Source organism: Dryas octopetala, chromosome 5, assembly GCF_963921425.1.
Source record: "Dryas octopetala chromosome 5, drDryOcto1.1, whole genome shotgun sequence".
In the NCBI taxonomy this organism is placed as follows: Eukaryota; Viridiplantae; Streptophyta; class Magnoliopsida; order Rosales; family Rosaceae; genus Dryas; species Dryas octopetala.
The window spans coordinates 14,283,220-14,309,282 of NC_141370.1; the positions used below are offsets into that span (position 1 = coordinate 14,283,220).

General features: G+C 35.6%; 4 protein-coding genes and 1 non-coding gene across 5 annotated transcripts; 1 reads left to right on the forward strand and 4 right to left on the reverse strand.

The window, feature by feature from the left end:
* The first annotated feature begins 231 nt into the window (after window positions 1-231).
* Window positions 232-2,160, forward strand: LOC147284619 (anthocyanidin 3-O-glucosyltransferase 5-like). The gene has a single exon (XM_086244066.1). The coding sequence runs from the start codon at window positions 377-379 to the stop codon at window positions 1,751-1,753; it is 1,377 nt and encodes a 458-aa protein (XP_086100192.1). The 5' UTR covers window positions 232-376; the 3' UTR covers window positions 1,754-2,160.
* Window positions 2,161-2,280: 120 nt separating this feature from the next.
* Window positions 2,281-8,888, reverse strand: APP1 (aminopeptidase P1). The gene is made up of 16 exons (XM_086244065.1): window positions 8,671-8,888; window positions 8,282-8,345; window positions 8,058-8,197; window positions 7,568-7,852; window positions 7,310-7,432; window positions 6,717-6,995; window positions 6,292-6,378; window positions 6,059-6,126; window positions 5,536-5,602; window positions 5,112-5,246; window positions 4,899-4,979; window positions 4,069-4,123; window positions 3,853-3,957; window positions 3,674-3,745; window positions 3,369-3,493; window positions 2,281-2,671 (listed from the first exon to the last, which is right to left on the reverse strand). Exons 1-16 carry the CDS (start codon window positions 8,761-8,763, stop codon window positions 2,510-2,512), a joined length of 1,941 nt encoding a protein of 646 aa, XP_086100191.1. The 5' UTR covers window positions 8,764-8,888; the 3' UTR covers window positions 2,281-2,509.
* A 917-nt stretch (window positions 8,889-9,805) lies between these two features.
* LOC147284621 (Quinone reductase family protein) lies at window positions 9,806-11,800 on the reverse strand. Its single transcript, XM_086243167.1, has 2 exons — window positions 11,049-11,800; window positions 9,806-10,394 (listed from the first exon to the last, which is right to left on the reverse strand). The coding sequence occupies exons 1-2, from the start codon at window positions 11,627-11,629 to the stop codon at window positions 10,166-10,168; spliced, it is 810 nt and encodes a 269-aa protein (XP_086099293.1). The 5' UTR covers window positions 11,630-11,800; the 3' UTR covers window positions 9,806-10,165.
* A 1,003-nt stretch (window positions 11,801-12,803) lies between these two features.
* LOC147284622 (uncharacterized) lies at window positions 12,804-15,223 on the reverse strand. The gene is made up of 6 exons (XM_086244397.1): window positions 15,086-15,223; window positions 14,288-14,344; window positions 14,169-14,187; window positions 13,497-13,577; window positions 13,292-13,396; window positions 12,804-13,181 (listed from the first exon to the last, which is right to left on the reverse strand). The coding sequence occupies exons 2-6, from the start codon at window positions 14,290-14,292 to the stop codon at window positions 13,065-13,067; spliced, it is 327 nt and encodes a 108-aa protein (XP_086100523.1). The 5' UTR covers window positions 14,293-14,344; window positions 15,086-15,223; the 3' UTR covers window positions 12,804-13,064.
* On the reverse strand, window positions 14,761-14,844 carry LOC147284623 (small nucleolar RNA Z159/U59). Its single transcript, XR_015122731.1, has one exon. It is a non-coding gene; the product is annotated as a small nucleolar RNA Z159/U59 (small nucleolar RNA).
* Window positions 15,224-26,063: the final 10,840 nt, after the last annotated feature.

Below are 26,063 nucleotides of genomic sequence, written 5' to 3' on the forward strand. Positions count from 1 at the left end.
TAAAAAAGTCAAATATTTATAAAGACATGAATTACAAAATAAATAAAAGATAAATAAGTTGCTTGTTATTGACTAAAAGTTGTACTTTTTCTTTGTAGTCTGAGACTAACAATTGTACTACTGTTTTTTTTTTTTTTTTGTTCAACAGTTGTACTACTGTTAAAGACTCACTAATTCCTGATAAAGATCCATTTTTATATTATGCAAATGCAACAATTATATATTATTTTTTATGATTTTAAAATATTAAATATGCAACATGAAGCATATATGCCCTATGAACTCTTCATTCTTGAAGGATTAAGCTTTGTTAGCTAAACAATGACGACTTCCATGGAGACCATCAGCTCAAAACCACACATGCCCCAGCCCTGGCATGGGCCACCTCATCCCCTTCCTCGAACTCGCCAACTGCCTCGTCGCCCACCACAACTTCCGCGCCACCGTCGTCGTCGTTTCATCGAACACCTCTCCTGCACAATCCCAAGTCATCCAATCCGCCACCTCCTCAGAACTCATCGACGTCATCGAGCTCCCACCACCTGACACGTCATCAAGCCACGTCAACGCCGCCGGTTCGGTCTTCACTCAGCTCCCGGCCATCATGCGCGATGTCCGGTCCTCTCTCCGGTCCGCGATCTCCGCCTTGACGCCGATCAAGCCCGCCGCCATCGTCGTCGATCTATTCGGCACCGCCGCGCTCGCCGTCGCAGACGAGTTCCACATGCTCAAGTACGTGCGCGTGTCTTGTGCGTGGCCACTCGCTCTGCTTTTGTACGCGCCAATTCTCGATAAGGAGGTGGAGGGAGAGTACTTGGATCAAACTGAACCGCTCAGGATCCCGGGTTGCAAGGCGGTTCGGCCCGAAGATGTGGTCAAGCCGATGATGAACCGGAAAGATCCCGAATACGAGTCCTTCATACGTATTGGGTCGGATATAGTTACAATGAGTGATGGGATTTTGGTGAACACGTGGGAAGATCTGGAGCCAATAAGTCTTAAGGCAATGAGAGAGGACCCGGAGTGGAACCGGATTGTTAAGATTCCAGTTTACCCGTTCGGTCCAATGATTAGACCGGCTGGGCGGGCCGGTCCGAGGAGCGAGTTGTTGGTTTGGCTTGACACGCAACCCAGCGAGTCAGTGATTTATATCTCGTTTGGGAGTGGTGGGGTCCTCTCAGCTGAGCAGATCATTGAGATGGCTTGGGGTTTAGAGCTGAGTCAGCAGAGGTTTATATGGGTGGTGCACCCACCAAGCAAGGACGGCGACACAGGGAATCAAATCTCGGAATACTTGCCTGAGGGGTTTATGACTCGGACTCAAGATAAGGGTTTAGTAGTTTCAACTTGGGCACCTCAGTTGGAGATTTTGGCTCATAAATCGGTTGGAGGGTTCTTATCACATTGTGGTTGGAACTCCACGCTGGAGAGTATAATGATGGGTGTGCCGATGATAGTGTGGCCGCTCTATGCGGAGCAAAAGATGGTTGCGACGATGCTAGTGGAGGAGCTGAAGGTGGCGCTACGGCCTAAAGTTTTGCCGGCGAAAAGGATGGTGAGGAGAGAGGAGATTGAGATGATGGTGAGGAAAATTGTGGAGAAAGAAGGGGATGAAATGAGGGCGAGAGCCAAAGAGCTTCAAAAGAGTGGGGAAAAAGCTATGAGTGAAGGAGGGTCTTCTTTCAATACACTCTCTGAATTGGCAAAGCTATGTGAGATCAACAGCCTTCGCCAGAAACTTGAGACTGCATAATGGGCTACACTGAGTGAGAGATTACCAAGCATCGAACTGGGACTATTTAGTCCTATCTTATCTGACATGACATGAGTGAAGAATTATTCGGTTTCTGCATGCTTTCACTACATATTCCAAAGAGGCTCGTCAATCTCTGTTTTAGGTGCTTGTTTTGTTGCTTTGTTTATTGTCAACCTGCTTCTTGAGTGTAACTTAAAGAATGTGATTAAATTTGTTTATAAAAAGCAACCAGTTCCTTGCTGCGTTAGCCAGTTGAAAGTGGAAAGCCATTCCTCAACCACCAAAATTATTGTCCACGGCTACCCTAGCAAGCAACATGCTTAAGACCATGTAATGTGCAAAATGATATTGGATAATTTGTTACCACCCAAATTTTACATCGTCCATACATCAGATTCAAGTAATTAAAAAGATTAATTAAGGGCTAGAGCAAATAAAATAAAATCAAGTGCAGTGAGGGTTCCAAGTAAAGGTTGGTGGTTCCTCTTATAGTTTATTGTCTTAGAATGGCCAAAGACAACGAGTGAGGCCTAACAAGTCTGAAAGTGCATTATTTAATACTATAATGTTTAAACAACGAACATATCTAAAAGAAGGAAGTCAATCTCCAATTAAATCTTGAAAATTATAAAAACAGATCGTGAGATACTAATGATCCAAAGATAGAATATGCATTTTTATTCTATTATTGAGTCAATATGCACATATAACAAGCTCACAACTTTGTCTCTTCTGAGAGAAGGGAGATGTGGCTCACGCACTAATGGGTTCAGTAGCTTTCTTCAGCCATGCCTTCTCAGATTCATCCAAGTAAGGAGCCACAATTTGCCCACAATTCGAATGGTAGGTGTTCAGCCATTCCAACTCTTCAGGTGTTAAACGACTCAAGTCGATCAACTTTCTCTGGTATGGTGCCTGGACAGAGAGCAAAACATCAAATATAGAAAAAGCTAGCAAGCTCGATCTACCATTGATAGACAATTTGTTTAAACTTATTTAAAGTTGAAAACAGATCCTCACACTCTATACATTACAAAGTATATGTAGAAAAAGGGTTGTAACAATGATTAATGCCAGGCAGTGCATGCAGCATCAAAAACAAGTAACAAATTAAGCATTAAATGCATGCCTAGAGAGATATTGTCATACTGAACTTTGCAAGGGCCCAATTCAGTAATAGCCACGACAGGAATAACATAAAGCTAATTAAGCTATATAAAAAGGATTGAAAAGGTGGAATTGTAAATTTTCCTGGCCAGTTAGTTGCATTATAAAGTTGACTGTTTTATACTGGAACAAAGGGCAATTTCCTGGAGGATTAGGTCAGTATAAACAAAATTTAAATGGGATGCTCAAACATTTTTTTAAACAAACAAGCTTTAGCTTATTTAGCATTCAAAGAACATATGGCATTCATCAGGAGATCGAGACCAAGAATTTAAGCCAGTTAAGTCAACTTGAAGTGTGTGACAAATATAACTCGTGCACAATTTCAGTTCATATCCAAAGTTTTATGTGCAAGTCATATGATACATGAAATACAACTAAATAATACACAGTACAATCTCATAAGATACCAGTCATGGCTTACTATAGGCAAAAACAAGCTTACCCATGTTATATGCTCAAACTGTAAGTAACCCTTGTCACCAAAGTTGAAATTTGTATCAGCTTCCTTGACTATAAGCACGTTCTCCAATCTTATACCAAAATTCCCATCTTCATAGTATCCAGGTTCTGAAAAATGCAGTTTCATGCAGTACAAAAAAATTGTAATGGTTCTAGTATTAGAACATTCTAGAAATGAAAGGACAACCCACATGGCTATCCTCCAGGACGTGGGATTTAATGTTTTCTTGAGTTTGAAGAAAGTCTTCTTGAACTTCAACCAAAAATAAAGTATACCGCAATACTAACCATCTGTTACAGTCATGGAAGCTTGCAGTGGGACATTTCGAGCCTGCGGTCTGAAACTAATTAAGTGTGGTCCTGCTCAACCAGTGCAAATGGAAGGAAGAAATGGAAAATTCATTAATTAGCTCATATCAAACTATATATTGGAGAGTAAAGGATGAGCAGTTGTAGTTCATATGTACCTTCATGAACATTTAGGAAAGACCCAATTCCATGACCAGTACCATGTCGATAATCAAGACCATCCTTCCACAGAGGAACTCGAGCAAGAATGTCAAGGGCATGACCTGTGAAAAAGCATGCAGATGTAAAATGCATTCAAATAAGACAAATCTATATACACTTGATACATCTCATTTAGATGTGAAAGGAAGAAAAAAGATAAAAACACGAAATACCATTGACTCCATTAGGAAATCGCGCATTCCCGAGAGCAATATGACCCTTGAGAACCTGCACAAATGCAGCAAATTAAGCAAATTCATAAGACCCTAACATAAGGATTAGCTCGAAGGGATTTGGGGATTACAGTCTATATACGTACAGTAAAAGACAAAGCCATTGTGAATCTGAATTCATTTAATATATGTGATTGAAATGACAATAAGAAAAATTCTGAAAATAATGAAATTCTATTTTGAGAGCCTGCATTCCCATTCAGAAAAGTGCTATCCCAAATCCCAATCAACCGGAATAGATGATATCTAGTTGTATGAACATTTAGAATTTTGATGTTCAAATGAAACTAAGATTCTTATTGACAAATTGTTAGAGGTTGTGTAGACTGATGCAGAATGATCACTAGAATAGTGCTCCTTTATTGGGTGGTGATTTTGTGCAAAGGTAAACTGCGATGTTTGCAGTTGTAGTAATTAGCATCGGGAAGGTTTGGGCCTAAGGCGGGTCTACCAGGGAAAAAAAAAAAAAGCATCGGGGAAGGTGGTGCCACAGTGCTACAAAGGTGAAAGAAGTTGGTAACAGTAGTAAACTTTCAACTGTACTGAAGCTCAGGGAAGGAGTCTTTACAATGGTGGTTATGGTGGAGACAAATTGTAGGGGGTGACAAATCATGGGTAGCAGAATGCATGAATGAACTAGTACAACTGAACAAGATTTTGGCAATTCAAAGCATATCAAAACAGAGTTGGAGCAACAATATTGAAATTGGAATAAGTTCAAGTACCAAATAACTAGATGTCCTACAAGAGAGAAATGAAAAAACACTTACTGCCGTATAGCATGCTTTCTCATGAGCTGAAGGTTTTCCGAAATGAACTGTCCGTGTTATATCAGTTGTTCCATCTAGATACTGAAACCATGCCATCAACATTAACAATTAAAAAAAATGAAGCATTGTGACTAAATGAATTTGCAAGAAAATTAACAAATGAAATTGGTTGGCAATTGATATCAGCCAAATATTTCATCATAGTTGACAAACCTGTCCTCCAGAATCAAAAAGATAGATGCTGTTTGGATCAAACTCAGAACAAGTTTCTGCTTTTGGTGCATAATGGATAATTGCCGCATTTGGGCCAACCGATGAAATAGTAGGGAAACTTAATCCTCTAAATTTCTGCAAATATAAAAGAAACAGGAGATCCATATCATGTCAAACAACCTAAACATACAGGGAGGTAGATATACATAGAAGTATGCACAATAAATTGCAGTACATATTTCATTATTCAGTAACCAATTATAGCAAGCTTTTTAAAGTGCGGAAGGGAACCCTCTTGTCAGCACAATGAGCATCACAGGATCCAAGAAAAAAATATACAGGGGGAGAAAACACACACACAAAACAAAGGCATATCTCCTTATCTACTATTATATGGAATTTTCATATTAAGAGTTCACATTACCTCTTTCGATGCTCGAAATCCCTCAAGCTTATCACTTGCAGTCACCTCGGTTATTTTTGTGGTTTCCCTGCCATAGTTTATTCCATCAATATGCTACAATAATGTACAAAATTTGTGCCACTTCGCATATATTTAGAAACAAAAAATTTCAAGATCTTCAGGCATCAACTGTAAGAAAGTCTAGAGCAGAACGGATGATCGTGAATGCAATAGGAAAAAACAGTTTCTTTGCACTATATGTAGAAAATCTAAAATATAAAGCTTACTATGTATTGTTATCATCATAGTATTCAAGAATATGCCATTATGTGTTGGTTGCTTTGTAATGGTACTGGAAGCACATGTTTTGTGTGTGTATCTAACAGTACACTTTCACATAAGTACAACTTGACTGATATGGACATCTTACTACAACTTGTCTGATATTTCACATCTTACCAACACTGTAAAACAGGCCATATCAAGACCATGATACATCTCATCCTTAAGAGGTGTGAAATTCAACCAGGAAAAACAAACTTACAAGTATTTTTTCTTATCTGTTCCCTTCCCTTCTGAAAAGAAACCAGAAGCCCCATATATCTCCTGCACCTGCATTTTTTAAACAAGCTCAGGCATTATTTCAGGCCTTTCATATCCTTCCCAAAATTGGGATATTGAATGAATCAAAATCAGGAAAAACACACTTAGAAAATCAAAAAGTATATTCGCATATTGTTTAGAAAATGTAAAGATACAATGGGTGCCACAATTTACCTGCTTATCCAACCAAACAAGATATTGCACAACAGCCGCACCATCCCGAATGTGAGCTTGCTTTAACCCTTCCAACTCAATTGGGTTCTGAAATTTAAGAGCATTCAGTTTATATAAGAATAATGAATAGAATACAAAAAATACAAACTAAATAATTTTATCATTTAATTATTTTAAGAAAGCCACTTGCCAACCTTATAAAAAAAAAAAAAAGAAAGCTGGTTGCCAAAGAAAGAGAGAAAAGGGGAAGAAACCCCAAGAACCATACATGTTTGCATAACCACATGATCAAAGTTTTAAGTCCCATATATAATACAGCACCGATGTATGTTTATATGGATGGGGAATGCATTAGCTTATTTATCGAAATAAAACCTTCAATCAACAGTATGATATCTCCATTAGATAGGAAGTACGCCTACTACCTTTAGAGCTTTTGCAAGGGCCAAAGGTGACTGCTTCAAGAGAACCTTTTCAGGGTTTAGTTTTGAATACAAAGCATAGCAGCATGAACCAGGGTCAGCCCATATGAGGTCAATATTTTTTTCTTCTGCTTTGTTTGTACCATTTCCTGTAATCTCAGCTTCAGTTCCCTTAACTGAAAATGAAGATTTGAGCTGATTAGATGCAAGCAAGGTGGCATCTGAGCTCACTGCTTTATAGTCACGAACTCCAATCCCATTTTCTTCAAAGTAATGGTTTACCTGCATATCATGCAAATTTCTCAATAACTTGTAACTGGTTATCATCTCATGCTCACACTTGCATTCTTGCATGTTAAGAAGGAAACCTAAACGAAAATAAAGGACAGCAAAACATTGCTCCAAGGTTTTAATTACTGGTACCGTATCAGATACATAAATTGGTGAAGGCCAATAGTAAATACATCTATTCTTTGAGAAGAATAGTAAATACATATATTATTATCAGTTTGATTGATTAGTTAACACCATTATTCACCACCGTACGAATATTGCATGAGAAGATGATGAAAATAGGTATATATGATTTAACTGACCTCAGAAGAAACCTTCCTTTTATCCACGTAAAAGAAAGCAGAGTTGGATGTCACTATAGCAAATGCATGAACAACTGGAGAGTAGGAGACATCACTCCCACGAATATTATACAACCAACAAACCTGCAGAGTAGCAATTAAATTGAAATAGTGCAATGACAACATAAAAATAGAATAACCATTGAAGCCAGAGGCCCAAGTTCAAGGAAGTTCTCAACATATAATAACAAGATCGAGCAATAGACCAAACCAACTCACCTCATCAAGTGCTGAGATGATTATACCATGAGCTTTCTCTTCTATGAGCTTTTCTCTCAAATCCCTCAACTTATCTGGTACAGAACGACCAGCATATTCCAAAGGATGTATAATGATAGGATTAATTTCCTCAGAGGGTTGATTCTTCCAAACTTCATCTACCAAATTTGTGGAAGTCTGAACCAACTTCTGTTGTTTTTTGACAAAAGAAAGCTCCCATTTTTGTGCAGTGTCTATCGACGTACACCAAGGATCAATACCAATGGCTGCATCTTCAGGAAGATTCTAACAGAAACAAATCATGAATCCACTTACTATAGCGAAGAACTTGTAAACTTGACAAATAAGAATATGCAAAGTTGCTATCAGGGCAACTTAGCGGCAGTGACTAACTGAAAGAAGGCTTTGTTGGACAGTTTCAAAAGGGTATTCTTAGAATCTACAACATAAGAAAAAATTATAGGAGTTCCTCCAAGAACCTGGGACTCACATCTGCCATCCAGACATCCACAGCAGGGTCTTCTCCCATTCGCATAAGCTGCCACTGATCGCTAAGTTGTTGTGTTGCCTGCAAAAAGTAACGACCGTCTGTCCAAAGCCGTGCTTCATTCTTCGTTATTAATGCCAAACCTGAACATAATTTGACACACAATTTAGCATGACAAAGAGATGTAGTCAATTTGACTTTGAGTAATCTATTATAAAAAGACTGACCAGCACTTCCAGTGAAGCCAGAAACAAATTCACGTCTTTTGTCTCGGCCAGATACATACTCACTCTGCAATGGAATATAAATCACAAAACAAAAATTATTCAACAAAACCGTAAACACCACACTCTCTCAATAATCAAAATTTACTAAAACGAAAAAAGAAAACAATTTTTTAAAGCACAATTAGCGATCGAGACTAGATTGGATAATTCTTAAGCCTATTTCTCAAATAATAATAATAATAATAATAATAATAGAAATAATAGTTGTGATCGAGTGATGGATGACATATACGATTAAAAATTTTCAGAAAAAAAATTTCAGTGATTGATTAAGCAAAGCATATAATTTGCAGATTAAGAGCAATAGAGAGGGAAGAGAAAGAGAGGACCTGGTGGTAATCTTCGGAAGGTACAACTAAGGCATCAAGTGGCGGAGAGTGAGACGCCATTAACGACCTCAAAGCGCTCAGAGTGTCCGCCATCTCTCTTCTTCTTCTCGGTGACGAATTTGAGTCTTCGTTGAGAGCGAGTGTGAGAGATATTGAGATAGAGATGGAACCTGCAGTTTACAAGTTACAGCTTGCTTACAACTCCAAGGGTGTTTAAGATTCGTAGAATCAGATTTATACATAAGAATCTGTACCAAAAACAAAGATATATACATAAGAATAAGATAAATTTTTGAGTTCCGAATATGACCCTTGTCCTTGCACCTTTATTTGTAGTTCCTTTTGTCACTTATGTTTGGGTTAAATGGTAATTCCCTCAGCATATTCTCTCTCTGATTTACGCTTATTCCAAATAGACTCCATAAATTTCATTTTTCACCTATACCTCATATTTTTATAGTGTTGTTATTGATACTCTAAAAATGTCATCTGCACTCCAACGTGTACAAATTTTCTCTTATGTTTTTTTTTTAAATTGGAGTGCAAGATGAATTTTTTAAAGTGCCAATAACAACACTCTTTTTATATACCAGGTAAACATAAGACAGAATGTAAACTATGCCACTTATATGTGCCCCTATTCCACAACACATCAAACTATAAAACCAATCCATTTGGAGTTGATAAGCCAAAACATAATAATATCCGAGAATTCAGTAAAAACTAATCCATCTGGAGTTAGATTGGAAGAAGATCAAAACTCTGAATTGATAAAACATAATTATATCCAGATTTTTTTTTCTTGTTAGGTCATAACATCTGGAATTGATAAACTTGAAAGTGTTGGATATGTTAGTTCAGAATGTCATATCAGCATGACAGCATGTGCAAACACAGTCATCGTTAGCTTTGTGTACACCAACTGTCACCAAGGTTTCCAAGATTGGCATATTTGCAGGCGTCACACAATAAAAAGCTAACTGCTTTTCACTTTTCAAATGATTTGTTCCACAAAGCTCCTGATAATTGTCATCCCAGGTTCAAATTCACAGCAAAAGAAGGGCTTCTTCCTCTTCACAAAATCAACCAGTATTCATAATCACCAATGGTAAAAAAAGATCAATAGAACAGTCACTTGAACAAAATCGAAAAGAGAAGTAACTTTATTAATATACCAAGTCCTAAATGAATTACATGTTTTAGAAATGAAGTATACAAAATGACACATCCCACAGATTCACACTCACACAATTATTTGACAAAATCAGGCAGAACAATTTTAACCATTTACAGCTTTCTGAACATAACTGGAAATGAAGAGAAAAGAAAGAACTAACATTGCAAAGAACTATAACACTGGCAGAAGGTGGCATCTTTCAGGTTTGACAGAAATAAGAAAATGGCAAAACCAATCACAGGAGGGATATACTTAAGATCGACAAACAGAAGAATCAAAATGATGGGAAACAAAGATGCTAAAATCAGGAAACCATTATCAAGCTTGGGCAAGCTTCTTGACTACTGCTGCCATATACTTCCCCTGATGCTCTGCAAGCGCGAACTCAGTTTCACTCGGCCCTCTTGTGCCATCACCAGCAAAAACACCAGCACCATACGGAGAACCCCCTCGTACAGAGTCCATCTTAAACATGCCAGCTCCAAAAGTATACCCAATGGGAACAAACAACATTCCATGGTGTGCTAATTGAGTGATTGCTGTCCAACTGCGATAAATAGCAGAACACAAGTCTCAATACAATTTCTCATCAATTTGTATCAGCCTTTCTAGGCTTTTATTTATAACAATGCAATTCAGATTCTCATCACATTTAATGCACTTCAGATTGTTTGACACAATTATAAAAACTAAAAGGAGCATACACAGGCACAACCTTTCAGCATTTCATGAAGATGACATACATACATCTTATATAATGTACTATTTCTCTAAAATATATTTGCAATTTGAACCTCACAACTTTAAGCACATTAACCCTGAAGCACCAGGACAATTCATTTCTTCTAATGCATATTGGAAAGAGTGTCACCTTAATTAAAGACCAAAGATTTGCTGATCTGAGTTTGAAAGCGACAACAATCTCATACACTCCTACACTAACATGCGTAAAAGGTCATGGCAATTACATGGGCTACAATAAAAATGCTTCATTTTGGTAACAAATTAACAATAACCTCCATTAATCTACTTTTTTTGGTCATGACCTCCATTAATCTTCAAGATTAGATAAAATGCATAAAAAGTTAAAAACCCAAGTTTGCAATTCATATGCACAACCAAATAAACAACTGAATTCCCACTTCCCAAACAAAGACACTTAAAGCAATAGCAAAGAAAGGGCGAAGAAATGAAGGCTTACGCAGTGGTCTCTTGGCCACCTCCTTGAGTCCCAGTACTAACAAAAAACCCAGCAGGCTTCCCAGCAAGACTCTGCTCCTTCCACAGCTGCCCCGTCGAGTCGAAAAACGCCTTCATCTGCGCCGCCATGCACCCGTACCTCGTCGGAAACCCGAACAACATCCCGTCCGCCGCCGCCAGCTCCGCCGCAGAAATCACCGGAATATCGGGGTCCTTCGCCGGTGCCTTCATAGCCTCCAACGCCTCCTCCGGCAGAGTCTCCGCCACCCTGTACAGCACCCCCTCCGCGCCGTCCACGCCGTCCACGCCCTTCTTGATCCTCCTCGCCAGCTCCTCCACGTGTCCGTACATCGAGTAGAACACTATGAATATCCTCAATTTCGCAGTCGGATTCGGGTTTGGATGCGATTCGGCTGCCGCGGCTGAGGAGTTCAAAACGTCGTCGTTGGAATTCAAAAAGGAATTGGGATTGTCGTCGGCGGGAATCGGCGCGTTTCGCGAGGCGCGCTGGGCGGCGTCGGCGGCTGTGGCGCCTGAGGGGACCTTCTTCTTGCTTGGGACACATCCCCCGCCTTTCCCCATCAAGAATAAGGCTGTTCCTCAACGAGGATAAGAGCAATGTAAGCAGCGAAACCCAAACACGAATTTTCAACTTTTGAGTTTGTTTGTTTCTTAATTCTTTCTTACAGTTAAGCAAGCACAGCCGGCCAAAGAACTTCCTTCCAAGTAAGACTGGTATATACGGTTGGAATCCGATGAGTGTTACTTTGTGCGTGTATATTATTATATCTCAAATCTCAATAGATATTATGTTTTGCAATGGCCAATGGGACACGTGCCACTTTCACGACACAAACGGCGTCTCGTTTTGAATTTTGTTCTCTCTTTTTTTGAAGCAGCAAATTGAGGTCCTTTGGAATTATGTACAAAAGCATCTTTAGGAATAAGATGTCTCTATACAGCACCGAATAAATCGATTTCTCAGTCATCATTCATCAATCATCTACCATCTACCTAACGCCTCTTCTGTAACATATAATATAGTAGGGTAAAAATAGGATTGGGTACCTCGTACCTACTTACACTTTCGCTCTTAGCCTCTCACACACAAAAATATGGTAAAAATAATGAACCGAATTGGTTGATGTTGATATTGTTGGGAAAAGATAAGAGGCAAAGGGGAAAAGATTACTTTTATATTAGCACTTCAAAGGCTACACGAACAATTTTTACTTTTATGCAGCCATTCACATCCTAGGAATGGACCGATTTGAGTGTGAAGAGGTAATATAGGAGGCTTGGCAAAGGAAAGGAGGGATATTCACAGTTCAGACGGTATGAAATTTCGGGAAAACTAGCTGATTCATGTGCGAGACGTTTGGCTATCTGGAAACAGATTTACTTTCAAAACCATTCACTCCAAGTTGAGGTTCATCAAAAGAGATTGAGAGTAGAAAGGCCAACTGAAGCCCAGATTGCACACCAAAAAGCCATTGCAAAAGCCATAGATGACTTGCTGGAGAAACATAAAATCCTAAAGAGTCGGCCCTCGCCAGTTTCATGGCTAAAAGAAGATTATGCTTTTTTATGAACGAGACTAAAAGAAGATGATGCTTTTTTATGAACGAGAAAAACACTTGGTTTTATCTTGTTCATTAGACAAATAATAATTAGACTTTAGTATCATAAACAATGAAAATGATTCATCAAAGAATATAAAAGGTTAGTATACACTGCACCTTGTGTAGGCAATTAATAAATGATAAAGGCCACCATAGCAGGTGAAGAGATTACTATTGCAAAATGCAAATACTTGTCAATTGAAGTACACAAACATAGATCCAAACAGGTCCAGTTTTACACCACAGTGACAGACAGATGGTCAAATTTACAACTATACCGCTGGAAAATGAAATTTCTCTAAAAATGGTATTCGAGTTCCCAACCTTAGTACTAGAAGTTTCAGCAGATAATCCATTTCTACAGGCCATTAGAATTGTCAATCCTATAATACATCTCACTTGGGATTCCTAAGAACAATGATAACAGAATCTCCACGAAGAAACATCTTACTGATGAATCTATCCTTGTTAACAGGTTGGGCTTTTTTCTTGCCTTTTCCAGTCTTTGGTACCTGCATAGACAAATAAAATATTAACATAAATATCATTAGAGAAAAGTTGATTGATGAAGATCAACCAGACCGCAGCCAAATGAAAAAAATAAAACAATGATGGGAAATACCTCAGTCCACATCTCCCTAACATTTTCCAGAACCATGTTGCAATGCCGATCAAAAGCTCTCACACGACCAAGAAGCTTTCTGTTATTACGACAATTGATGAGCACCTGTTTGCACAATAAGAACCAATTTCACTTTTAGAATACTAGCCCTTGATATGTAAAGGATAGATACAAGAAGAACTATATAATTATAAGAAAGCATTACCTGAGTATTATTTTTGACACTCATCATAAGAACAGAAAGTGGTCCTGTATTAAATTCCTCTTCCTCGTTCTTGGCAACTTGCTGCAGTCAGGTTGGATAAGCATTTAACACAAATTGATGATATAAATCAGAATAAACATGCTGGTTTAAAGGTTTTTATTTAGGAGAAGAAAAATATAGTCATATGAGACCATGCCATAGACAACAAAGACATCACTCTCAGACATTTGGTTTTATTTAGCTGGAATAGTAAATGGGTAAATTGTTTGGCAGTCCATTAGATGATTGTAAAAATGAAACACACACACAAATAGACATAGAAGCCATGATAAGATTAAGAATGACGATTCCATGTGAGAATTACATATTTTCTGATACATCAAACAAAAATGATTAACTGAACTGCAAAAAAATTCTGGACTCGACTAGTATCCATGCACCAGCAACAAACCCATAATATCAAAGCATACAAAAGTTTTTAAAGTTCCAAATGCCGGAGCATCATTCAATACAATTGCAAAATGACAACTCAAAGAAGTTTTTTGTTATAAAATTCCAAATTCAGGACAACAAAAACCATTTTACCTCAATCTCGTATAAAACATAACATCTAATGGTACAAAGAGACATAATAAACATGCACTAAATTAGCTCGAGAGCAGTATAACTTACATCTTCCTCCATTGGCCGGCTGGAAAGAGAAATAAACACAAAACAAAAAAGGAACAATTGTCAGTATTTCAGTGAATAGCCAAGGACAATTCCAATTTGACATATCAAACTAATCATACCTCATTTTGAACGGGTAGATTTCTAAGGCGTCCTTAATCAGAAACCTAAATACCAACCTGGCAAGGAACACAGAAACGAGATAAATCAAGTTAATCAGAGTCTTAAGTGATAACTGAATGACAGACACAACTATGACAGCAAAAAGGTAGAACTGTAAACACGCATGGCTCAAATAATATAAACCTACAATAATATAATATAACATAATTAAGTTCTCATAAATTCATTGGATGTGTCATGGCAAAACTAACTTGCACAGGTTTGTTAACCAAAAACCTTAACAACCAAAGTAATAAATGTTGCATACAAAAATCTAGGATCCATTCTAAATTTTTTAAATACCAATGATGCCCAGTGAGGTTAATTACAACCCTTTAGCAGTTATTACATAATGGGTTCAAGCGTCACTAACAAATAGTCCATAAATAAAAAAAATAAAAAAAATCAAACTTAATAGTCTAAATTAGGTCAAGCCTCTTCAGTTCAGGTCTCCAAAATTTTTCCACATGGAGCATTTCGGAAGAACGAAAGTTAATTGTCAATCATCATCAGAGGCAATCTAAAGTTCTCTAAACTACCACAATATTAGAGAACCTTATATTTCAAATATAGTATAAAATAGATAATATATATCATATTTCTTATATATAGCTATTTATAACAGAGTATATCGCATACAAATATACTAATATACTGTTTCTGATTTTCAATTTTAAACCTATCATCAAATCTATGCATAAATCACTAAATCAGCAGAAATGACGAAATACATAGTCTTTCTGAATATAAATCATCACCTTGGAGTCGGCAGAGAGAGGATGCTGTGTCGCCGATCAGTTAGGGTTTCAACCAAACCAGGAAAACAAAGAAGGTGAGAGGAAGAGAGAAGTAAATGGCTGCTGCGTGAGAAGTGAAGTAGAGTTAGGGTTTCTAACCATCTAGTGCCCGATGATGGCGGCATTTGGCGGTTTGGGCTTAAAACTTAAGTTAGTTAAAAGCCCACTAAGAAGTATATGAGAGCCCAGTCGACTTATAGTATGTAAGCCCAAAATTAGATGCCCAAACCTTCATTCCGCACTTGGTGAGTTAATTGATATTATACTTAATTTCTCATTGGGCTGGCCATAATAGTCAAACTCAGTTTAATTGAACTTCCATTTCGACCCATCACTTGGTCATTAGGCCCAAACCCTAATAACTTTTTAAAATAATTATTTACTGATTGGAAATATCTATCCAAACGTGAAATGTTAGTAACATTTTCCTTTTTTACTTTCTTTTTCTACATTTTCTCTTCTCCAGCCCATTTTTCAGTGTAATATCATGATCAAAATTGTTTATTTTCTAAATTGCCCTTTAAAGATCATCTATGTAAAAATTTAACTAAATCAAAAATCGTTTAGTCTTCTACTGTTATCAAAAAAATAGAAAGTTTTGATAATAGTTCGATTCACCATTTATTTATTTAATAACAGTTAGATGATTAAACAATTTTCAATTTGATTATTTTTTACATAAATGATCTATAAAGGATACTCTATGATATGAATAATTCTAATAATGAAACTACATTGCGTAATAGAGACGTAATAGAGAGAAAGTAACTAGTATTCCTCCACTGAAATGAATTCTACTTTATCACATCTTCTATACTATTGGATTATCAATAACCGAAAAAATTAAGAGAAATTTTGAAAACCAACCATTTTCTTGTTTTCATTAGACTTTTAATAATTTTTTAAAAGTTTTTCACATTCAGGTTAGTTTTCTAAATTTCTAAAAAAATTAAGCCAAATTTTTAGAATTTAATTATATTAAGTTTCTATGTGGGTTGGGGTTATATTAAAGCTATCTTAATTCTAAATACCATTATTGTTTTAATTAGCAGGTGGGGGGTTAAAGTGTTGGAGTCATACTATTCCATTTTACATTAATTATTGGTGGCAAGTGACTCTAAGCATCCCAATTGATGGAAAGTTTTCCGATCATGCATGCATAAACCTTATCAATTAGACAAAAACTAATGATGCATGTAAACAAAACTCGTAGGCACCTGACTAGACATGCCCTGGATTAGGTGTGGCAGCTGCTAGCATATACTATCTAAGCAGGTAGCTAGACCTGCCTAGAAAAACCTGGGCCGGGCAGTTCATCCAATCAGGCCCATGGTTTTCTATTTTACCTTCCTCTGAAATGTAATTGGTTTTTAGTTAAAACTATTTTATATATACGTCAGCATTAAAATAAATAAAAGCTTGAAATTTAAACAAAAAATGAGCTCTCTCTATTGGAGGGAACCTCCGAGTCTCCGACCATTCACAATATCTTTGTTTTGTATAAACTTACAAGCTTTTTTTTTTCTCTATTTTTTGATAGATGCTTTCTTTTGATTTTACAAAAAAATTCAAAAAAATATAAAGGTTAAGGTTGAGATAAGATCCTCATGTACCATGTGCCACATTAATTTCAAATGAAAACAAGTTAGAAAATGAGATAATGTGGATTTATCTGAAAACTTAATTATCTCTTATCTGATGAGTTTAAATTTAAATAGAGAGAGTTATCTTATCTCAATCTGATCTGAACCCTCTATAAATTTATCTTCTCTCAAGAGATGAGGGTTCTGGTCTAAACTCCCCATAAATTCGTCTCATCTCAAGATGAGGGTTATGGTATGAACCCCACAAAATTAATTTTTCAAATTGGTAGTTCTATGCTGAACCCCACAAAGGAAATCACCTTCTCTTCCATCAGTCAACAAAGAAATCAAGTATTATGGATGAGATATATTTCCTTTACATTAGACAAAGAAAACAAAGAAATGACAAAAAGTCAAGAGAAAATATAAATGGCGTTTGTTATCTTTGTTATCTACATCAATGGCGCAATATAAAAAACAAAAGAAATAGATTGTTGTTGTTGCCTCATGTACGTTGCTGCACTTCTGCCAGTGAAAGACCAAAAAGAAAAATGAAGCAAAGGATTAATATGGCTCTCAACCTTTGGGCGGGGAAAAGAAGTCGCATGGTTTCAAAGTCACAATATAAACCAATACAAATGGCAATGGAGTCACAGAGAAATCCTATTTCTCAAGAGCAATTCCTACTAAATAAAGCCCAGCAGAAAAAACAAATGTCTTCAATATATCAAAGTTCAATGGCCATGTGTCTCTCCGAAATGGCCCATTAACAAAACAAACCACCAATTAACAAATCATTTATTGGTTAATTGAGATGGTCTTCTAAAGACACAAATACCCATCAATATTAGATACATACCAATTAGCAAATCATATTGGTATGAACTTCTCCCAACTTAATGTTTGCCCATTATAAAAAAAAAAAATTGTGTCATTTAACAAATAAATGATACAAAAATATTAATGGGCACATTTTTCTCCAATTCGAAATTCAAACTCTCAAATTGGTACAAAATCAACTCTCTTAATCGGTACAAAACCGAAACCAAATCTAAATCTCTCAAAATTCCTAATGAAGCACATTCGGTTTGATCCCGTTGGGGTATGTAGGCAACCTACTAAAATTTAGATGCAACCATAACCAAATCAAATCAGTCCAAATTCTTCAGAAATTAGTTCTACACACAAAGGTTCCTGAATTAATTTCTCAAATCAAATCTAAGGGCTCTAAACCCTACCAAAATTACTCAAATAATTTAAATGGTTCATTCACCCATTTAAATCCCAAAACCTTTGAACTATGTTTGGTTTGATCCTGTAATAGGTACGTAGGCAAACTAAAATATAGGTGCAACCGCAGTCGCAAATAAATTTCATTTAAATAGGTCTTTCACTTATTGAAAATTCAAACACTCATAAAGTGTTCTGTTAGTTTCATTACATTAGAAATCAAAGGGTATTTCCTTGAGTCAAGAGATTTAATTAAGAGATGTACTCCATCTTGAATAGGTCGTACCCAAAATAATAAAACTTTTATTTCTTAAATGAATTTGGATGAAATTACGTTGAATAATATTATTATTTATTTACAATTTTTATTCTAACAGTTTAGTAAGCAATAAGGACCCAACTAAGCATTTGACGTTTACTTGTGGACCATTCATAGAATATACTGACCCAAACACAATCTCACGGCATTAGAGGAGGATTTGACACTTAATGATATGCACTGTACAACACCACAAAATGGACCAACCACAAAACAGAAAAACAGGAGTTGGGAGTACTGTTAATTGTACCTATTTGACCCACATAAGTGGACTCAGACACATGTAAACTCGTTTCCATAATATAGACACATTCTATTATCATAATTTTTGTTTATCAAAATGATACGACAGTTTTTTACCTGATGTTATAAATAAGATTCAAAATAAGTCTATAGCATATTTTTAAAGGTCTAATAATATAACATAATAACAAGACAACATTACCTTTCATTTATATACCAATGTCTTCGGATCTAAGGACACCTGAGGAGCAATCTAGAAAAACTTTAATTTGATTCCCCGAGTATCCATACCTACACTAACAGTACACACCAGCTGCCGCTTCCACATTGTAACACGTGTACATAACAAGCATGTGCTTTAGAACCCTTCAGAATTCAGATTATCAATGAAAGGAGTAGTACTAAAAGCCATAGCATGCAGAAAACATATATATACTAGTGGGACACCATGTGCAAAAGCCAGAGGTAGTTCACCAGTTTTGCATAAGGTAGAGGAAGAAAGCCAAAGCCAGCTTTAATTGGAATCCCTAACTCAAAAAACTCTGAAACAAATTAAATGGTACAACCAAGGGACCATGGAATGCCACATATCCACTTGTCAACCATCCACAATCTCCTACAGTAGTTTCTCGATGTTTAATTAATGATGTGTCTTGATGAAGGTGTTAATTAAGATTAGAATATTTTGGTCTTTAATATTTATTAGTTAATTAAACCCCTCAAAGATACTGACTTAGCTGTTGTGAAGATTTCTTGCTTTAAAGTATGGGGAATAATCCTAACTTTATGTTGTGTATACGTGTTGGTGTGGACACCTTAATCATATACATTAATTAACTCTAATTAATTTATAAATTATGAAAGTGACAAGCCCAAAGGTTTGGCTTCCAATAGCAAAGATCAAAAGCTAGCTAGCTAGCTCTCTCACTTTATGGGTTTCTTTTTAAGTATTTGACTAATGGCTTTTTCACCAACGGGTAAGATGTGGGTTAGGTTTGGCCAATTGTGTCTATATAGTAAGTGCTTTTCTAAGCCATGATTTTAGAGCCCCCTAATATAATACACACACTTAGGTCATAGTCCACCTAAAAATGGCCTAAATTAAGGCGTAATTCATGGGTTTGTTGAAATCAATGTTACAATTAATTAATTAAAAGTGTTTTCAGTCTATTGCTCTCTCTCTCTGAGCCATGCTTGACTTAGAATATTTGGCAGCAGGCAGTGAAATTAGGCACACACTTAGAGGGAGGGAGAGAGTGTGTGGAGGTCTTAATTAGTAGGGGAAGAGGGAAACATGGAAGGTTACTGTGTGTGGCATATACAACACAAACAAACTTGACCTTGATCTTGATGACACTTAATATTAATCACACACATGCATATCCTATTCAATTAAGCAGTTTTATGCTTTATAGAATTAGACATGGTGTAGGTCCTATAATTATAAATATATATTCATTAATTTGATATGAAAATGGGATATATAAATATATTCTTTAATTAATTTGTTATGAAAATGGGATAGACATTGATATATAGGGCCGGGCATAGCTAGCTACTAATGGGTCCATCATTTATAGTTTCGTATGGTGGACACTGGAAATGTTTTTAGAGTACGTGTATCTTTCATGTGAAAATGATTGGTGGTCAGTGATCACTAATTTTTTGGAAATAAAGTCTATACTATTAACACTAGTGTAACTTTAGTTGATTAGGGTTTAGGCTATGGTGTAGTACAGTATTATTTGATGTAATTCAACCAATTCATCTGCATATAATCCATAATCTGCATGCTACATATATTTAATTTTGAACAAATTTTAATATTACTGCATGCCACAAAAAGAGTTGATCAAGGGTCCCGATCATTGAATTCCTCACTCAGTGATTGTTGGATGGTTAGGTCACTCTAGGGCTGCCCTTTGGTTTGGTTTTTACCGAACTGACCGACTACCGACCAAATTTTTTTGGTTTGGTATACCGATTTTTACAATTTAAAAATCGAAAATTTGAAACCGAAAAAAGTTTATTTAGTTTTGGTAAAAACCAAAAAAATTTGGTAAACCAACCGATTACAGAAAATTATTACTAAAAGAAACCGAATTGATTATTACCGAAATATATACCGAAAAAAACTGAAACAATTACCAAAATTTAGTTATATATGCTTATATAATACTATTATGTTAGTGGTACAATAAATATTAAACTACTAATATCTTAAACAATTATAAGAAAATATAATTGTATAAGGTTATCATATTAATATTATCAAAAGTGTGAGTTAAGATATAGAGTCATTATCTAATAAAGTAAATGTTATTATATACTTATTATTAAAGTAATTATACTAGTATACATAATTACTAATATTAATATTATTACAATTAATACTAGTACTATACTAAACTACCAATATTACCCCTGCAAATTAATATATATTCATCAAACATTATATTTTATGCATCATATTTGATTAAATTTGAATTTATATTGGTATATAATAATTAGTATTATTATAATTAAACCGAAAATAAACTGAAGATATACTAAAGTAAACCGAAAATGAACCGAAGATATATCGAAGTAAATTGAAAATGAATCGAAAGTATCCGATACCGAAATTACCAAAATGGAACTGAAAACTGAAGTTTACCAAAAATACCGAAATCGAAAAATACCAAATTTTTTTATTTTGGTTTGGTAAGCCCCAATACTAATTCAAACCGACCGATGGATAGCCTACTTAGGTGCAACGTGAGCGTGAAATTCTCCACTCTATGATGAGCGAGTGATCATTTCTGATATATATATAAATATATAATACAAAAAAAGTTAAAAAGTTATCATTTCAGAAGCTTAATTACATGTATAAGTACAATTACATGTGATGATTGTATTTGTAAATGAACCATCTATAAGATCTGCTGCATTTTCTAAGCCAATCGAACCCAGCGGGACCAGTATGTACTGCATATTCCTTTCGAAAGGGAACAAATTAAATGGATGAAAGTAATGTCTAGATCCATGCTGACAGATATAAAAGGGTTAATGGTTCCAAATGTGTTGTAGGTGTTATGGATTTGGGAGGCTGATATATCTGATTTGCTAAATTAATTATAATTAAAAACTGAGAAATCTTAGTCACCACTAGCTGTTTAGCATCTAAGTAAGAGTTGGAAGATGGGAAACAAAGGTGGGAAATGTCGGGATAAACATGACCACCCATTAGTTTAGTCTCGTCTTAATATTGTTGATTTGTTTAGTCATAATAATTAAAAAAAAAGTTGGAATAATTAATTATGACCCCATTAAACAACTCAAAAGGTAACATACAAAGGAATCCCTTCCCCACCATGCGCATGCCAGCTTTGAAAGAATCTCTCTCTCTCTCTCTCTCTCTCTCTCTCTCTCTCTCTCTCTCTCATCACTTGCTTGTCACTTGCTTTTCATCCTTATCCTTTCTTACCCCTTTTAATCCATTTAACCCTAGCTAGTAATACTTAAAGAGAGCCTTGCAGGCTTATCTCTTTCCCATCAAGTATATTTTTCTTAATTAATTTGTTTCTTTTCTTGCTTCAAATAGCACCCAACTCATGAATTAATTAACAACCCACAAACCACAACGTACCTACACCCTTGTAGAGTACTCTTTAACTCTATAAGCAAATGAAGAAAGTCATAGATGTCACGACTCTCTTGGCCAGAAAAACTTTCACTCCACCAAAACCATATACCAACAAAAACATGCATGCATGAACAGTGTTTTCACAGATATCAAGCCCAATCAATGACACCTCTTGACTTTGGCAACCCCAACTTCGATCACCGACAGCCCTTTGCACCATTCGTTAAAATGGGGTCCTAGCAACTAAAGACAACGTTACACGTGTCACACAGTGGGGGCACTCTTAAATACTGAACTGACTTTAGGATAACTTGCAGAACCTGCCATGGCCATTGAGTGATAAAATTGGCCCAAAGAGAAATACCCACAAACCCAGAACACCAAAACCATTGTATACTGTATACGTATGCATGTCAGTTAGTTTCATTCACTGAATGTTGCCCAAGTGGTAAAGGTTTTTACGCCTTTAAGGTAAGAGGTGTAGATGGGTTTGTATTGGATTAACATGTACATAAGAAGTAAAAGAAGATAAGGCATATACGTATGCCACTCCAAGAAAGGCTAGGATTGTCTTTCTCTTATCAGTAATGCTAGAATCACAAGAATTTTAATTTACCTTTACAAAAAATGTATTAATATGACTGTATATGTTAATATTTTATTTGTTATAATGCTACATTCTTATTGGACATTTTTTTATTATTATTATTCTGCAATGTAATATAAGAAAATTACCATTTAAATATCATTTATACATAAAGTCAACTAAATTAAAAATTATTTGTTTATGTAATTGTGATCAAATAAACAGACAGGTGAATTTAATAGTAACCAAATTATATGTTTATTTGATAACAATTACATAATCAAATTTTTTTTATATGAATAGTTTTTGCATAAATGATCTAGCTTTAAGATGGGATATAAAACAATAAAACAATTTTAATCATAAAACTATACCAAATAATGAGAATAATAATAATAATAAGAAGAAGGTAAAACATAAGAATGTACCTAGCATTTATCTGTCATAATAAATTAGACAAAATAGCCTAAATATATAAGTTGATATTTGAATAAATGAAACATACCCTTTTTTAAGGCTTATTCACATCATTACTTCCTATAAGATACATTTTTTCTCACATTGCGCCATGAAATTTAAATTTTCTCAAATTGACACCTGAACTTCACACAGTTGTTGTAAAAGACCCTATGCTGTTAACTCTGTCAATTTTATCGTTAAAAAAGCTGATGTGGCACCTATATAGCATGAGTGAGACCATTTTTTAGTTATGTAAGATCCATGTGGATAAAAAAATGATAAAAAATAATAAGATCCATGTCAATTTTTTATAATTTTTTTTGTCCACATGGATTTTACATAACTAGAAAAGGGTCCGACCCATGCCATATAGGTGTCACGTCAAATTTTTTAAAGGAAAAATTGATAGAGTTGACGGTTTAGGGTCTTTTGCAACAACTGTGTGAAGTTCAGGTGACAAATTGAGAGGATTTAAGTTTCAGAAAATAAGGTGAAAAAAAATGTATTTTACAAGGGACAATGGGGTGAATAAGCTTAAGCTTGATTGTTCCACAACCAGGGCCAATGAGATTATGCCAACTAGTGAAAGATTATCCAAACCCTTGAGGCTAATTAAGGAAAAATGGGCCAAGTTAAGTGAGAATTAAGTGTGGTACAATATGGCGGCTAGTGATTTCTAAAGTATTAATGTGGCACCTGATTCCTGATTGGTGGGCACTGGGCAGGTCTGTAAATTTGGTCTGTCTATGAGGAGCTTACGCGTGGATGGATAGAATATGTGGTCCAGTTAAACAGTTGGCGGGGTTTGGACACGCGTAAAAGGTTCTTGTTGCTCCCATGTGCTCCTTCTTTGGCAGGGGCTGTCCTTGTCACGCACTTTCAAACTGCAAAGCCAAAACCCATTGGCTACATTACAAGCCTTTGAGCTAGCCGGCTAGGGGACCCTCAGTTCCTGCTTGTGGAACACTGGTCATGATATTTTTGGATTATCAGTACACCTGTATTAATTGTTGAAATCAACTAAACTATAATAAAATGCCATTTGCCTCTCTCTCTCTCTCTCTCTCTCCAAAGTTAAGTATCATCCTTAATCTAGATATTTTACCTATCATGTAATGTTTTAAAAATGTTATCTTTTTATTAAATTATATACGGTAAGTGATCACGTGAAGTTCTTTTTTGTTGAAAAAATAACTCGAATTATAGTTATGTGTGTAATTTTATATTAAATAAGTGAAGAGTTGTACATCTATTAGTATATATATAAAGAAGAAAACCACACATGTACATTAATGTTGAGGCATTTGGCAAAATCCCATACCTATTTTGTGTCACATTTCTCAAATTGATAGGAACATCAGTAATGTACATGTGGTATATATTAATTTGTTTATTCGCAAAGGTGTGTAACGCAGATGTTTTGAACGTATCCCCCTCTAAGTTTAACAAGTGTCTATTGAGACTAATTAAATATCAACTATTCTCACATGGTGTTTAGTGAATCTAAAATCTAAATATCAACACTACTTACATAGTGAGGAATTGAAGCAAATTGGTATATTTACGCGGGAACTTCTCTATCAACCTCTTCTACTGTATAGAAAATAGCATGTAAAAATACCATTCACTTTTGTAATTAACTTGGTGATGGCCCCCCCCCCTCTATTTCATTTGTACATTTTGGCCCCCCCTAAACTAGAAATTCTAGTTCCGCCCCAATATACAATATACGAACTACTGATTGGATGCAAACAAAATATCAAAAGAAGACTGCCTTTTGCTGTGGGACCCCAAAACACAAGTTTACACATCCTTGGAGTTTTACTTTTAGCTCCTCCATGCCTTCATGGAGTACTAATGAATTTACACATAAAGTCTTCAAGGACCGACAAAGTGGGTCTGGGCTTGCACTTGTTGTTCATACATGCATGCATGTTCCCGGAACATTGGTCAAGCCATGCCACGTACTAGTCCCATTACATTCATTGTGATTTGTGACCACACTCAGATCATTATCATCTCATCTCATCGTTTCAGATTTTCAGTTGGGAGCGGACCAGGTAGTAGATGTAAAGATGCAAAACCAACCCTATGGGAAAAGTAAAGAGAAGAAAAGAAAGCTAGTAATGGATGAGATCGAAAGCGACTCTGTAGTTCATTAGTTCATTAGTTTGTAGTACTGTGTTGTTTGATTGCGCGGAGGAAAAGGAAATGGTGTTGGTGCTTTCTGTTTGTAATTCAGTATCTTCCAAGACAAAATTTCAAATCCCATGAATAGTACCTGAAAAAGAGAAACAAGCTAGTTAGAGAGTAGGTTGATTTTCAACTTTGTTTCTTCCTATTTTTTCCTTTTTCTTCTTATTTTTTTATTGTTTTAGATTAATATGGCTAAGCATAAAAAACTTCATCGTACTAAATTATTTAGGACCATATTATTAGTTTTATTTGTTGGAACTTTTTTCTTGTTCACCCTAAAATTAGAAAGTTATGCATACAATAAGTATATATAATGTCATTCTTATAATAACTAGTCACATGATCAATATTAGAGACAATTTATATACCTTTTTATGCAAAAATGTTTTTTAAATTCCACATTCATAATTTAGTGTTTGAAAATACTAGAATGTGAAGCTAAATAAGAATGCTATATATAATCTACTAACTCTCTTACATGGAGTGAATTCTACGTAAATTTCACAATTTATAAGTCTCATCTCTTGTGTGAGAGAGTTCAAAAATTATTAAAAAAAAACCACTTGGATTCTAAAACATCTCTCATGTAAAAAAAATGCAATTTTGTTTAGTTTTTGCATAGAATATTCTAAGCAATCTTAGGACGGATCATGTGTTTTATGCCAAGAGACTAGTACGAAGTGGTAAGTAAAAGA